The sequence below is a fragment of the Salvia hispanica genome, chromosome 1 (genome assembly GCF_029641045.1).
Source record: "Salvia hispanica isolate PSC_SH4W2 chromosome 1, Shi_PSC_v1, whole genome shotgun sequence".
In the NCBI taxonomy this organism is placed as follows: Eukaryota; Viridiplantae; Streptophyta; class Magnoliopsida; order Lamiales; family Lamiaceae; genus Salvia; species Salvia hispanica.
The window spans coordinates 45423492-45435561 of NC_142692.1; the positions used below are offsets into that span (position 1 = coordinate 45423492).

Genomic DNA, 12070 nt, shown 5'->3' on the forward strand with positions numbered 1-12070 from the left:
GTGTTGTTTTGTGAGTTAATGAAGAGAGAGTAAAGTAAGAGAGATGAAAAAGTAGAGATAGAGTTGTTTTCATTTAAGGAAACGTTTCATTTTTAATGGGACAACCAAAAAAGGAAAACGTTGCATTTTTAATGGGACAGAGGGAGTATTTTTTAGCAAAAAATATATCAAATTAAAGATAATTTAATAAGGATTCCAACGAGATCTCAATTGCATATGTTCCGACGATGTTCGGGTGATGAAATTTGATAAATTATATTTCAATTTTCGTACATGTTGATAAGCAGCTTTTATCAACAAATGCAACAAAAAATCTCAATATATTATAGGCAAAATCTCAATATTATACATGTTCAATCTCAATAAAAATGTGTTGATATTTTCTTGTCCTTGTGTTGATATTCTAATGTCATATTGTTGATATTTGTAATACACAATGTTGATATAAAAAAACACCCACGAAAATTTTGTTGATATTTTGTCTACTATTTATTGAGATTTGTGAGCTTTAATCTCATCCACTCATTTTAAAATCCAAGGGTGGAGATTTAGTCTTGATTTTGGATTAGGGTGCTATAAGCATTAGAATAAGACCCTATATATATATATATATATATATATATATAGGGATGTACTAATATGCTAACTAATTTTAAAGTGCTAACGTACATCCAATCACGTGCTGCCATGTGGCACGAAAAATGCAATATTATATACAGAAAAATGCAATATGAATTTCGACAGATTGCATTTTTGTTATATGAAGATTGCATTTTCGATATTGACTGTTTAATTTGCATTTTATATCTATACGGATTGCATTTATATATGTGAAAATGCAAAACTTAACAATATAAAATGCAATTTTGTGAAAATGCAAAACTTAACAATTAAAAATGCAATTTTCCTATAACTAAAATGCAATCTGCGGAAATGCATGAACAACTTCACAAATGTGTATTGCATTTTTATATATACAATATTGCATTTTTCGTGCCACATGGCAGCACGTGGTTGGATGTATGTTAGCACTCTAATTAAGGATGCGCCCTAGTGCTCCCCTATATATATATATATATATATAGAGAGAGAGAGAGTTGTGATCAATGTCGAACCAATTTTCAAGACCGAACTAGAGACCAAATCTGGGCCATTAGATCTAGTTTGATGAGATGTGCTGCTGTGAAAAAATTTTCGGCTTCATTACAAACCCATTTTACTTCATTATATAGGTTTGTTACTTCATTTTGTACTTCAAATGCTTCTACACATACTTCATTCCAATAATTTATTACATTATTCCATGTGTTTATTAAACCATATTAGCGTCATGGCGTTGGTGATAGATATTGTAGAGAGAAAGAACGGCACCCGACGGTGAAACCACATTTACGTACTGGAATGAAGTAAAAACCTACTGGAATGAAGTAAACACCTACTAGAATGAAGTAAAAACCTACTAGAATGAAATAATATATTCTGGAACGAAGTTAAATCTTCGTAACATGTTAGTATGAGAGTGGATTTGTGGATAATAGGACTCTATATATATATATATATATATATATATATAAATTGAGACTCATATTCCACTATCTTTCTTACACCCAGTTATTCTAAAATTTCTTAAAATCCATGTCGATTAAGAATGAGACTCCTATTCGCGGACATAGGGAGTATTTGTTACTACAACATTCTCAGTTTTTTTTTCTATTACATTTGTCTCACATGTATTTCTTATTAATAATAGTGCAAAAGAGGATGATGTTTTTGGCTAAAGAAATTAGAATTTGTTAATAGTGAAAGTTTGAAAATTTTGAAATGCTTATAAACAACTTATCACGATACATTCATCTTCATTTTTATAAAAAATTGAGGAGATTAGATGATAAGTACTAACATGAATTCGATAAGTACTAACATGATACATTTTAGGATTATCCAATGAATGCATTATTAGGACAGTTCAGGCTTTTAGTTATTATTAATGGCTATTACAAACGCCTATTTAAAGTAATCAAAGTAAAAAAATGAGACAAATATTATTAACCATTATATGGAATAAAATAATTAAAATATAATTTTAAACTATAAATTCTATAAAGTTAATCATTATATGGAATAAAATAATTAAAAAGTAATTTTAAACTACCAATTTGATACAAATATAACAATTTAGTACCATTTATGAAATTATATAAGAAAAAGTGACAAAGAGTGTAGATGATTTGGTAGTTTGAGCAAACAAAAAGAACAATTTACTTTTTAACTTTTTTGACTTGTTCAGAATAATACAATACACCCATATATATATATATATAGACATTTTTTTTATGTGCTAGAATTTTCTACTTTATTTTTTTTATATTATATGTATATATATTAATTATAAAAAAAACTAGAAAATTCTATATAGTTTTGTACTTACTTAATTTTACTATAAATTATTTAGATATTCTACTAAGTATTTCTAAAGAAATCTAGTTCACAATCACTATATTTAGATAATATATAAATATTTCTATTATTAAAATTAAATTTATTTATTTTTATTCCAACACTAATCCCCGTAATTAGTTTAATGAAAGAAGTAATTGACAGGAATTTGATAATATACTAATCCAAGATAAGTAAAAATCTTGTCCCAAATCACAAAATATGAGAAATAACGTTCTAAAGCTTCTTAAGAGAATAAAATAAAAATGATTTTCTAATAATGCATCAGCTCTTTCCGCCCCCATTTATCCTCTTATCCTCTATCAATCAAGTACTATTAATATTACATCTCTAATCTCTTTCTTAACAAATAGTTTTGGTGGTGGTGAACAATATGGATTTCAATGTAAAATTGATAAAAGAAAAAGGAAATAAACAAAAAAAATATGTGAAATATTGTTAGTAAAAATTTAAATCACCTTATTAAAATGAAATATTATCATAATAGATAGAGATTAATTTTAATAATGATAAAAAAATTTAAAAAATATATATTTTTTGTGTAGATGGGGATAGTATTATTTTTACAACACCATCAAAAAACAAAATTATCTTCTGTAGATGGGGATAGTAGTAGTTGATTGAGATTGAATTTGCTCCAAAATACGTGTCCTCATAGCATGATTGCACTTGCATTGAATTTCAAACATGATAACGTGACTACATGCCGAGTAAATTTGAATTAAATGGTAGTAATAATAAAGTGGAGCATGATATTTCTTTGTGCTACAAAAGCAATGTTTTCCACTTTGTCATCGTGTACCTACCGACTACAATTATCTTCACGATTCTTCCTATGATAAAAAAGCGAAAAACTAACTTAAAGCATAACTTTTATAAATGGTATCACAATTTATAATGATAGAACAAATAAGTGATTCAGAAAAGCCGCTGAGGTAACCTAATCCTGCAAAAAATGTTGATACAACTCTGCCTCATGACAATAAATTCACATGTGTTTGTGTTTTTAGGTTTATTTTTATGATCAAAATCCCCCATGTATATCTCAGTATCCGCAAAATTCATGGTGGACAATTATACACCATTGCTTCCTTACGAGTGAAAGTAGTCTGCTCATTATTCGTCGTCTTCATCTTCTCCTGACACCCTCGACAAATGAAGAGGGCCCTCAGGTGAGCCAGATTGGCTGTTGCTCTGTTTCAAGGATTCCCCGAACTGTTCTTGAGATGCCCACGTACCCAAGGATTGGGAGGTGGATTTCGTCGCGACTCTTCTCATGTGCAGCCGATACTTCTGAAAGGAGCAGTAGCATCAGTTTTATCTTTCAATGCATGAATAAAATGTGATATTTAAGAGCATGAGAGATGAAAACACACTTGTAAATGACTCTTCACTTCGTCGTTGGTTAGACCATCTACTTGCATATGCTCTCTGATCTGCTTCGGAGTAGCAACTGTAATGCATAGAACGAAATCGAATGAGGCACAATAGCAAGAACTCTACAGGAACTAACACACAAGCTACTATTCAAAGGAAGATCATTTGCAAGATCAATCATCTTTAGTTGTTGGCATCATACAATGCCAAGTCATTCGCAAGCCAACGAAAGCCAGTAGTCAGTTTCCAAGATTACAAAAATGATAAGAACCAAATCAAACAAATCCAGTACTAATTACTAATTTCTTTAGGTTGAATTAGCAACTTTGTCCTGATAAATGCAGAGCCATACTAATCGTACCAAAACTCATAAACTCAATTAAGCTTAACAATCAAAAGTGTAATTATTCAGCACATTTCAATAAAATGCCAAGTTTATTGATTTTCAAACCTTGAGGGCCTCCAAGATGCTGCAGGGTATTGATAAACTGGCGATGCAGCTCAGGAGACCAGCACCTCCTTTGCTTCCTAGCATTTTGCAGCTGCCCAGGAGCCTTGCAGCTGACCGGGAGCCTTGCAGGAGAGCTTGTCCTGCTATTGCTGGATCCGATAGGATTGATCACCTCCCTCGAATTATTGATTCCAGGCGTACAAAGCGAAAGCCCGGGAACCGGCAACTCATCCATCTCCTTCTTCCCCACCTCCATCACTGGAAGATTAGGACTCCCTTTGAAAGGCACAAATCCCCTGTTCTTCCCACTCTCATTTAAGTCATCCCTCACTGGCTGAATTATTTCATCCCCCACTTTCTATCAAACAAAGACATTAGAATATCATCAATAATCATATACACTAAACCAAATTAGCACATCTTGTATCCAAAAATGAAATTTCCATCTCCAATTCACCTTTGTTTTGTTGCTATCCGCATCTGTGGACAGACATAACTGCGCAGAACGCATCCAATTCTTTTTATCTCGGCTGCTAACGTCCTTCCCTTCACTGTCCTCAGCTTTATCATCCTTATCATCCGTGCAAATTTTCTGTATGAACTCTTCCAATACCGGCGCAGAATTTAATTTCTTGCACCGTGCTAGCTCCTCCTGCGTCACTATGATTGCTGCAATCGAAGAAATAATCAAAACCTAAATCTCCAGATGAATTAATTAAATCGCCGTTGATTCAAATCATCCAAAATCAATCCACAACAAATGCATCTCAATTCTCAACCATTTCCGCATCACATAAAAAACCAACACTAGACTCCGATAATCAAATTGACGTCAAAATCTCGAAAATAAACCTAAATCGAGAGAAAAGTGATAAACGGATCGCACCTTCGGTGATGAGAAGCATGCAAAGAGGTAATTCGCGTTTGAAGGCGTCGATCTTCCTCATCTCGTCAAGCAGCCGATTAAGGTAATCGTCTAGCTTCAAAATCTTATCGGAAACGCAGGGAATCTGCGAAACGTCGGGCACAACCCGGCCGATTGGCTTCGGAAAGCACGGTTTGGGCGAGAATCGGGAATCCAGGGCGAGTTCCGAATGGACTAGCGATGCCATTTTTCCACCAGATCTTCGAAATTTGTTCAATTTTTGGATATATTTATGAATTTGTTTGTTGTCGATAATCAGTGTGAAGGGGAGAAGTGGGATTAATGAAGGGGGAAAGGCGGAGATTCTGCTAACAACGCCGAGTTTTGACAAACACGAAAGATATGGTTGCTGCGTTGGATTTCTGTAGAAATATTAATTGTTATGATCCTTTTTATACAAACGGAAAGTATTTCATTCTTAATTCTCAAATACGAATATTTATACCAAGAAAAGTCATTTCCTAGTCGTTGCATATTTTTCTTTTTTATTTGTTTCCGTATCTATTGCTATAGTCCAAACTCCAAAGTAGCCCTAATTTTTTCCATTTTCTTTGGGCATATAAAATGATGCCTCTAGTCTACTCTACCCATCCACCTCACTCTTAAGTCATTATTTATTCCTCTATTTTTTTAAATATGACCACACCATCTATAATATGGTTATTTAGCTATCAGTCTCCGATTAATATGTATTATTTATTATTTTTACTTTAAACTATTTATAAAATATGAAAAAAATCACTTTATTAAAAAAATAATTCAGATTAATATTACTGAAAAATGTGTAGTAATTTAATAAAAAAAATTAATACATGATTCAAAGTTTAATCATAATAATAATAATAATAGTTAATAATAATAATAATAATAGTTGTAGTAGTACATAAAAATACATAATTATATAAAATATTATACTAATAATACATCATTCAAATAATAATAATAATAATAATAATAGGGTTTATTAGGTGATTAATTCGGGTGATCTGAGTGAAGAGATATTAAGTGATCAGAAGAAATATAATACTGTACTAATATTTTGGATAAAAAGTAAAAAAAATAAGTAGGAGTATCACATTTGCTTTAGGAAGAACCTTCCGTAAATAGCCCTAATGAGATTCGAGGCTGTTAGTTATTCCATTCATCAATGAGTTGTATTCAATTGTTTAAGTGAAATATATACTACATAGATTCCCAAATGAATGGGCTGTTTAGAAGACGACATGAAACCATCTCATACAAATACATACTCCTGTATTTCCTTCTTTCTATTCACGTGAGCTGCCCAACCTCAACCTCAACCTCATTCTCCACACCTCTTTTATCTTCTCTCTCTAAGTTTTGTCTTCATGGTGTTTTCTCTCATTGAAGGGCATACTTGTGAAATCTCCAATCCCACAATGGCTTCCATAAAACCTTACCGCTAATTCAATTTGATAAATTTAATTAATTAAAAGTATTTACATAAAACTTAGTATTACAACGCTACTAATATCTTCGGAGTATTCTAGTAGTAAAGAAAAAGATAAAGATAAAATTTTGTTTGAAGAAATTCATCCAATTGCTACCTTTTATTTGCTGGAAGAAGATCGAGACAAAATATAAGACAGCGATAACACAGTTCTTCTCTGGCGGCCGTGGAGACATGTGGCAGCCAATGGGATTGGAATCCATTCGCCGCATATTCAACGGCTCTGCTTCATACCATTCGAATATATTAGGTCCCACGCTACCTTATTAAAATTCTTTTATCAATTTGTATTCTTATGAAATACTTATACCAATCTACAACATTTTTTTATTAATAAAGCAAATGCTCAACCCTACAAAGGCGACTCCATTAGTGTGAAGGTGAAAGTACTCAATCATGTACTACTAGTGTATTATGCCATTTCAAAGCCTTTTATCCCACTTTTTCATACTTTCACTTCTAGAATCAATTGTTAGCATTTAATTCCAATTTCGTACTGAGATAGTCTTGAAAGAAAAAAAAAAAAAAAAAAAAAGGTTGAAACCCCGACCCGAAGGGCAGTTGGAGTATTAAAATAACCTGGGAATATTATACGAGGAATACCACATTCACTTCCAACTAAGGAATTTTCACAGAATATTACTCCGTATAACATTTAGTTTATCCAAAGCTAAGCAATAATATCTAGGAACACCTTGCAATATCTATAATATTAATCAATCACATAACAGTTTGGCTCACACCGAATTCTCTCTCTTCCACTATGTACAACTGTAGAACTTCCTGCCTAATTACATTACTACTCTTCATGACAAAACATTTTTACAATGCATTATATTATCGGGCAGGGGAGGATTATTTATGACACCCAGATCAAAAACATGGTCTCAAACAAACACAAGTTGGACACAAAAGATCCATATCGTTATAGGATATTATGTGTACCTTAATCGTCGCTTTGATCAGAAGTGTTACCATCATCAGCATCTGAATCGCTACTAAAAGCTACGTTTTCGAGCCCGGACCTCCCATCTAGAGACTCATGATTCGCTTCAAGAGAATCTCTCAGATCTGCTAGCACAAAAGGTTCAGTTAGTTTCCAAAACTCAGTGGCATCAGTTCCAAGAAAACCCATCCAGAAAACTCTCCCTCTTCTTTTGACACGGCAATTCAATGATTTTGCCTTGATTGTTTTGGCAATCCGCGTAACATCCTCTTTATTGAACTTCAGCTTCAACAAAATGTCTCCAGATGAAGTCCTGTAACCCCCATACATATACCAATATGCAAGAACACGAGGTGTTAGCCACCGGTTGATTAGCTTAGGAATCACAGGTAGGCCTTGAGGCCAGAACTGGTCGGCATACAACTGAAAACAAGAGTGGGGTATGGTTGTAAACTGACATGGAATATCACCATTCTTGTCATCAACCTGCACTTTACGAGCTAGCCATTCATGAAATTGGTTGTGTATATGTCTTTTCAGAAAGGAATGGATCTTGTTGCCCTCCCTAAATACAAAATCAATTGCGTAACTCCTTTTTTCATCATCTAATTTAACCCTTAAACCGCCCAATAGTAGACCTATCAGGATTTCTCTCTGCTCTTGGCTAAGCTTCAAGATTGATGATTTTCTGGCTTCCTTCACGCTCAAACTCAGGACATGATCTAGCTTCTCTAACAAGGAAGATTCAATTTTATATTTCTTTTGACACATCAAATCATATATCTTTCTTGCCTTAGCATGCTGCTCATAAGTTAGATAGCCCCTCAAGATGTTGTTGCATGATTTGACATCCACACCAATTGCCTCATCAGCATGCATTTGGCTGAAGATCAGTTCTGCCTTATCAAGATTGCCGGTTTGCACCAAAGAATCCAAGTACAGATAATACACTGTCTGATTGGGATGACATTCTTCCAGGCACCGGAAGAAAGTGGATTCCACTTTATCGTGCAAGCTTAAATTGGTGTACATAGTCATCATATCTATAAAAGACCGTGTCAAGGACTTCATGCCACTATTTATGAACTCATCCATAAGAGACTCTGCTAGCTCCGTCTCTTTAGCTTTGCACAATACCTCAATGATTTTGTAGTATGACACAACATTTGGTGAACACTGTTCTTGCATAACCCTGAATGTTTCAAGGGATCCCATTGGCTTCCCTGCCCTTGAATAGACCTCCATTAGATACACAAAAGCTTGAGGTGGAGATTTACTATTGGAAGAAAGAAGCTTTGTCCAAATACTTTCAGCTTCTGCAAGATCTCCATCCTTAGCACAAGCTCTCAACACTGACACGAGAACTTCTGTACTCTCTTCAATACCAGCTGATTTCATATCCTTTCTTAATGATACAATTCTTTCTTTATCTATTATGTCTTGATAACTATGGAGCCAGATAAGTCCACCATAAATATCATTATGTGCTTTTAATCCACATGTTGTCAGATTTTGATAGATAAACTCTGCTTGTTTAAGATGATGTTTAAAAGAGCCACCAGTTTTGCTCACAAGAGCCCTAAACAGAGAGTTGTGCAAGCTAAGTCGGGGCTTGTAATTTCCCAAGTGAATCATTTGATTGTAAATGCTACATGCTTCCTCCAGACAACTTGGACCAGATGAACTAAGGTAGGCAACAATCAGGATATGAAATGTGGATTCATTAGGAACTAGACCCTGGTTAACTATATCATTATATAGTTCACGGCATTTCAAGTATTTTCGCTCCTTTCCCATGTAATCAGCTAATTTGGTTACAAGGGCGAAATCAAATCGAAACCAATGTTGCTGCACCATCCATTTATACACCTAAACCATGAGAATCACGCACGGTCAGGGAGAATCACACATAATCTAGGACTTCCCCACACTACACTACTATAGCCCCATCCACAAGCAAGAATTACTACACTGCATAGGTCAGTAAATAGTTTTTCAAAAATGTACCAACATAAGGTGAACTAGAAACAAGCAGCGTGCACACAACTAAATCAACATTTTTGTAAACTTAAATCAGTTCACAGCTGCAACAATTTCATGGACATTTTGTCATTTCCAATTTTCATCAAACTATAAGGTTCAACAAACTATGCAAAGAATAAAACCAAATATATATTCAAATGTAAGGAGAGAGAGAGGTAAAATTTACCCTGAATGCCGACTCGTTTTCACGAATACGCATACAATGGACAGCAATATAAGTGCAATCATCCTGCCTAATCCACTTCCGCTGAGCATTGAGAACCCGAATAAATGTAGGAGTCCTATGCGCCGGAAGCTCTTTGCACAGCCACGCCAATCGCGACCTCCGCCACTGGTCCGGCAGCTCCTCCAGCTCCTTTACCTCAACCACCGGAGACTGAAACCGCTTCACCTCAGCCAACTCAAACGAGCTATTGAAACCGAAATTCTCCTCTCCGTTGTCTCCATAAAAGTGGTAATCGATTAATATTTCCTCTTCTGAGATGCGGGATACAGATGCGGAGGAAGAGGCGAGAAGTGGAAGGGGGAATCTCGGGTAGGGTTTGGAGGGGAGGGAGAGAGTGGAGAGGCGGTGGTGGTGAGGGAAGGAAGTGAGGGTGTGTAAAGGTGTAATTTGATGAGTGATGCAATGGAAACTTAGAAGCATTGCAACTTGCAACAACAACCGCTCGCCGCTGCGGGAAGTGGTGGCTCCGACTGTCAATCTGTTATTCGGTTATTCCTCTGTTTGGTGTCGAATGGATAAATACTTTCTATTATTGGATTCAATTATTTCCATTTACAAATTAGTGAAATACAAATGAACAAGAAGCCTGGCTCGGGAAATTTATAGTGGGCTCGAGCTAAGAGTCGAGCACTAAATTCAGCCCAGTAAAATATTCTGATATGTCCTCTAACTTAATCCCTCCGTCCTAGATTAAGAGTCATTTTTTGCCATAAAAGTCCGTCCCAGTTTAAGAGTCACTTTTAAAATTTTTCATATTTGGTCATACAATTTTATCTCATTCTTCATCAAAATTATATCAAAATGTTATTATCTACATTAAAATAAACCAAAACAAAAATCAAGAGTCAAAAGGGATCCACATTTAACCAACTCTACCATCTCACTTCATTTATTACACACTCTACCATCTCACTTCATTTATTACACACTCCACCATCTCACTTCATTTATTACACACTTCAACTCTTTCTTAAAACTCGAATCATAACAATAAGTGACTCCAAATGTACGGAGGGAGTATAAAATACAGAATCACATTTCAAAAATTCACCGTCATCTTATCCGCTTAATTTATAGACGACTAAACGCAATTTTTAGTCTTGATTTTATAATTTTGGTTCAAAATATTGTTTTTTGAATTATTATATTCTGAACAAATGAAAATGGTTCGGATTTAGCTCATTATGAATGAAACCGTAAAAAATTGATGGTCAACACTAATTAAGTGAGTTTTGACTGAATTAACAATTTTTTAATAGAATATTTAAATTATTTAAAAAATACTTGATAATTTAGAAAATAGATTAATAAATACTCCCTCCGTTCCATAGTAATGGAGGCAAAACTTTTCTGCACGAAGATTAAGAAAAATTGTGTTAGGTGAATCAAGTAAAGGGAGAATAAAGTGGAAAATGAAAAAGGTAGAGAGATGAAGATAGAAAAAAGTAAGAGAGAGTAAAGTAGATGTGGAAAAATGTGTTGACTTTTACTAAAAAGGGAAATAATTCTATTACTATGGAACGGACGGAAATGGAAAAACGCCCCTATTACTATGGAATGGAGGGAGTATAATAAAATAGAAAATTAAAAAAACAAGATTAATTTAACGTCTCTTTGCTAATGGATCGAACCAGAAAGCAAATTACTAGCGAGATTCAAGGTTTGAAGGTTGTGGCACAGTCGAAAAGAGTCCGAAATATTTTTGTCGAGGTCAGTCAATGAGCAGTAGACCTCGCGTAGGTAGTTGAAGTCATCTTCGACGGAGGAGAGAGATGCCAGCAGTTGCGATCCGTCTCGAATGAGACAAATATTCATGCCTTTGATGTGTGTGAGGGAGAGAGAAAGTGGGGGAATGGCTCGACTAATAGGGATGCATAGTTTCTCTCTCTAATGGACTAAATCTGGAGTCCTTTCATTTGTTCGTGATGTAAAAATTCAAAAGATAATGTTTTTGACCAAAATTATAAAATCACCGTACATAGAATAGAAAATTGGAGTTTAACTGGGAGATGGTAAGTCTATGTGTAAAGGTTGTCCAGTGAACAAAAATGATGTCATGTTATAAAGAACTCAACTTTGAGCGAAAACTTAATGACGGTCGGGCAACAGCAACATAAGGGCAACAAGTAGAATAGAGAGAGAAGGGAGATAATTTTTTAAAACTTTCTTAAACA

General features: G+C 34.4%; 2 protein-coding genes across 7 annotated transcripts; both read right to left on the reverse strand.

Moving 5' to 3' along the window:
- Positions 1 to 3312: 3312 nt before the first annotated feature.
- On the reverse strand, positions 3313 to 5397 carry LOC125220154 (transcription factor HHO6-like). Its single transcript, XM_048122301.2, has 5 exons — positions 5172 to 5397; positions 4743 to 4954; positions 4286 to 4643; positions 3834 to 3910; positions 3313 to 3750 (listed from the first exon to the last, which is right to left on the reverse strand). The coding sequence occupies exons 1-5, from the start codon at positions 5395 to 5397 to the stop codon at positions 3574 to 3576; spliced, it is 1050 nt and encodes a 349-aa protein (XP_047978258.1). The 3' UTR covers positions 3313 to 3573.
- On the reverse strand, positions 4828 to 10447 carry OTP51 (endonuclease). 6 transcript variants are annotated; one of them, XR_007176318.2, is made up of 4 exons: positions 9837 to 10447; positions 7627 to 9496; positions 6779 to 6904; positions 6373 to 6633 (listed from the first exon to the last, which is right to left on the reverse strand). XR_007176318.2 is itself a non-coding variant. In XM_048122295.2 (3 exons), exons 1-2 carry the CDS (start codon positions 10314 to 10316, stop codon positions 7628 to 7630), a joined length of 2349 nt encoding a protein of 782 aa, XP_047978252.2. In that variant the 5' UTR covers positions 10317 to 10447; the 3' UTR covers positions 4828 to 4954; position 7627. The 6 variants fall into 6 exon arrangements, 2 of the variants coding, with proteins under 2 accessions (XP_047978252.2, XP_088924280.1); XR_007176320.2 differs by having other exon boundaries at positions 6779 to 6907; XR_007176322.2 differs by having other exon boundaries at positions 6779 to 6939.
- Positions 10448 to 12070: the final 1623 nt, after the last annotated feature.

Bases quoted from the DNA above. Each gene is read 5' to 3' on its own strand.
- LOC125220154 (XM_048122301.2), bottom strand. From the start codon at position 5,397: ATGGCATCGCTAGTCCATTCGGAACTCGCCCTGGATTCCCGATTCTCG. The intron at 4,955-5,171 runs GTGCGATCCGTT...CTTCGATTGCAG, and splicing joins CATGCTTCTCATCACCGAAG to CAATCATAGTGACGCAGGAG. The intron at 4,644-4,742 runs GTGAATTGGAGA...TTTGTTTGATAG, and splicing joins CGGATAGCAACAAAACAAAG to AAAGTGGGGGATGAAATAAT.
- OTP51 (XM_048122295.2), bottom strand. From the start codon at position 10,316: ATGCTTCTAAGTTTCCATTGCATCACTCATCAAATTACACCTTTACAC. The intron at 9,497-9,836 runs GTAAATTTTACC...CTCATGGTTTAG, and splicing joins AAAACGAGTCGGCATTCAGG to GTGTATAAATGGATGGTGCA.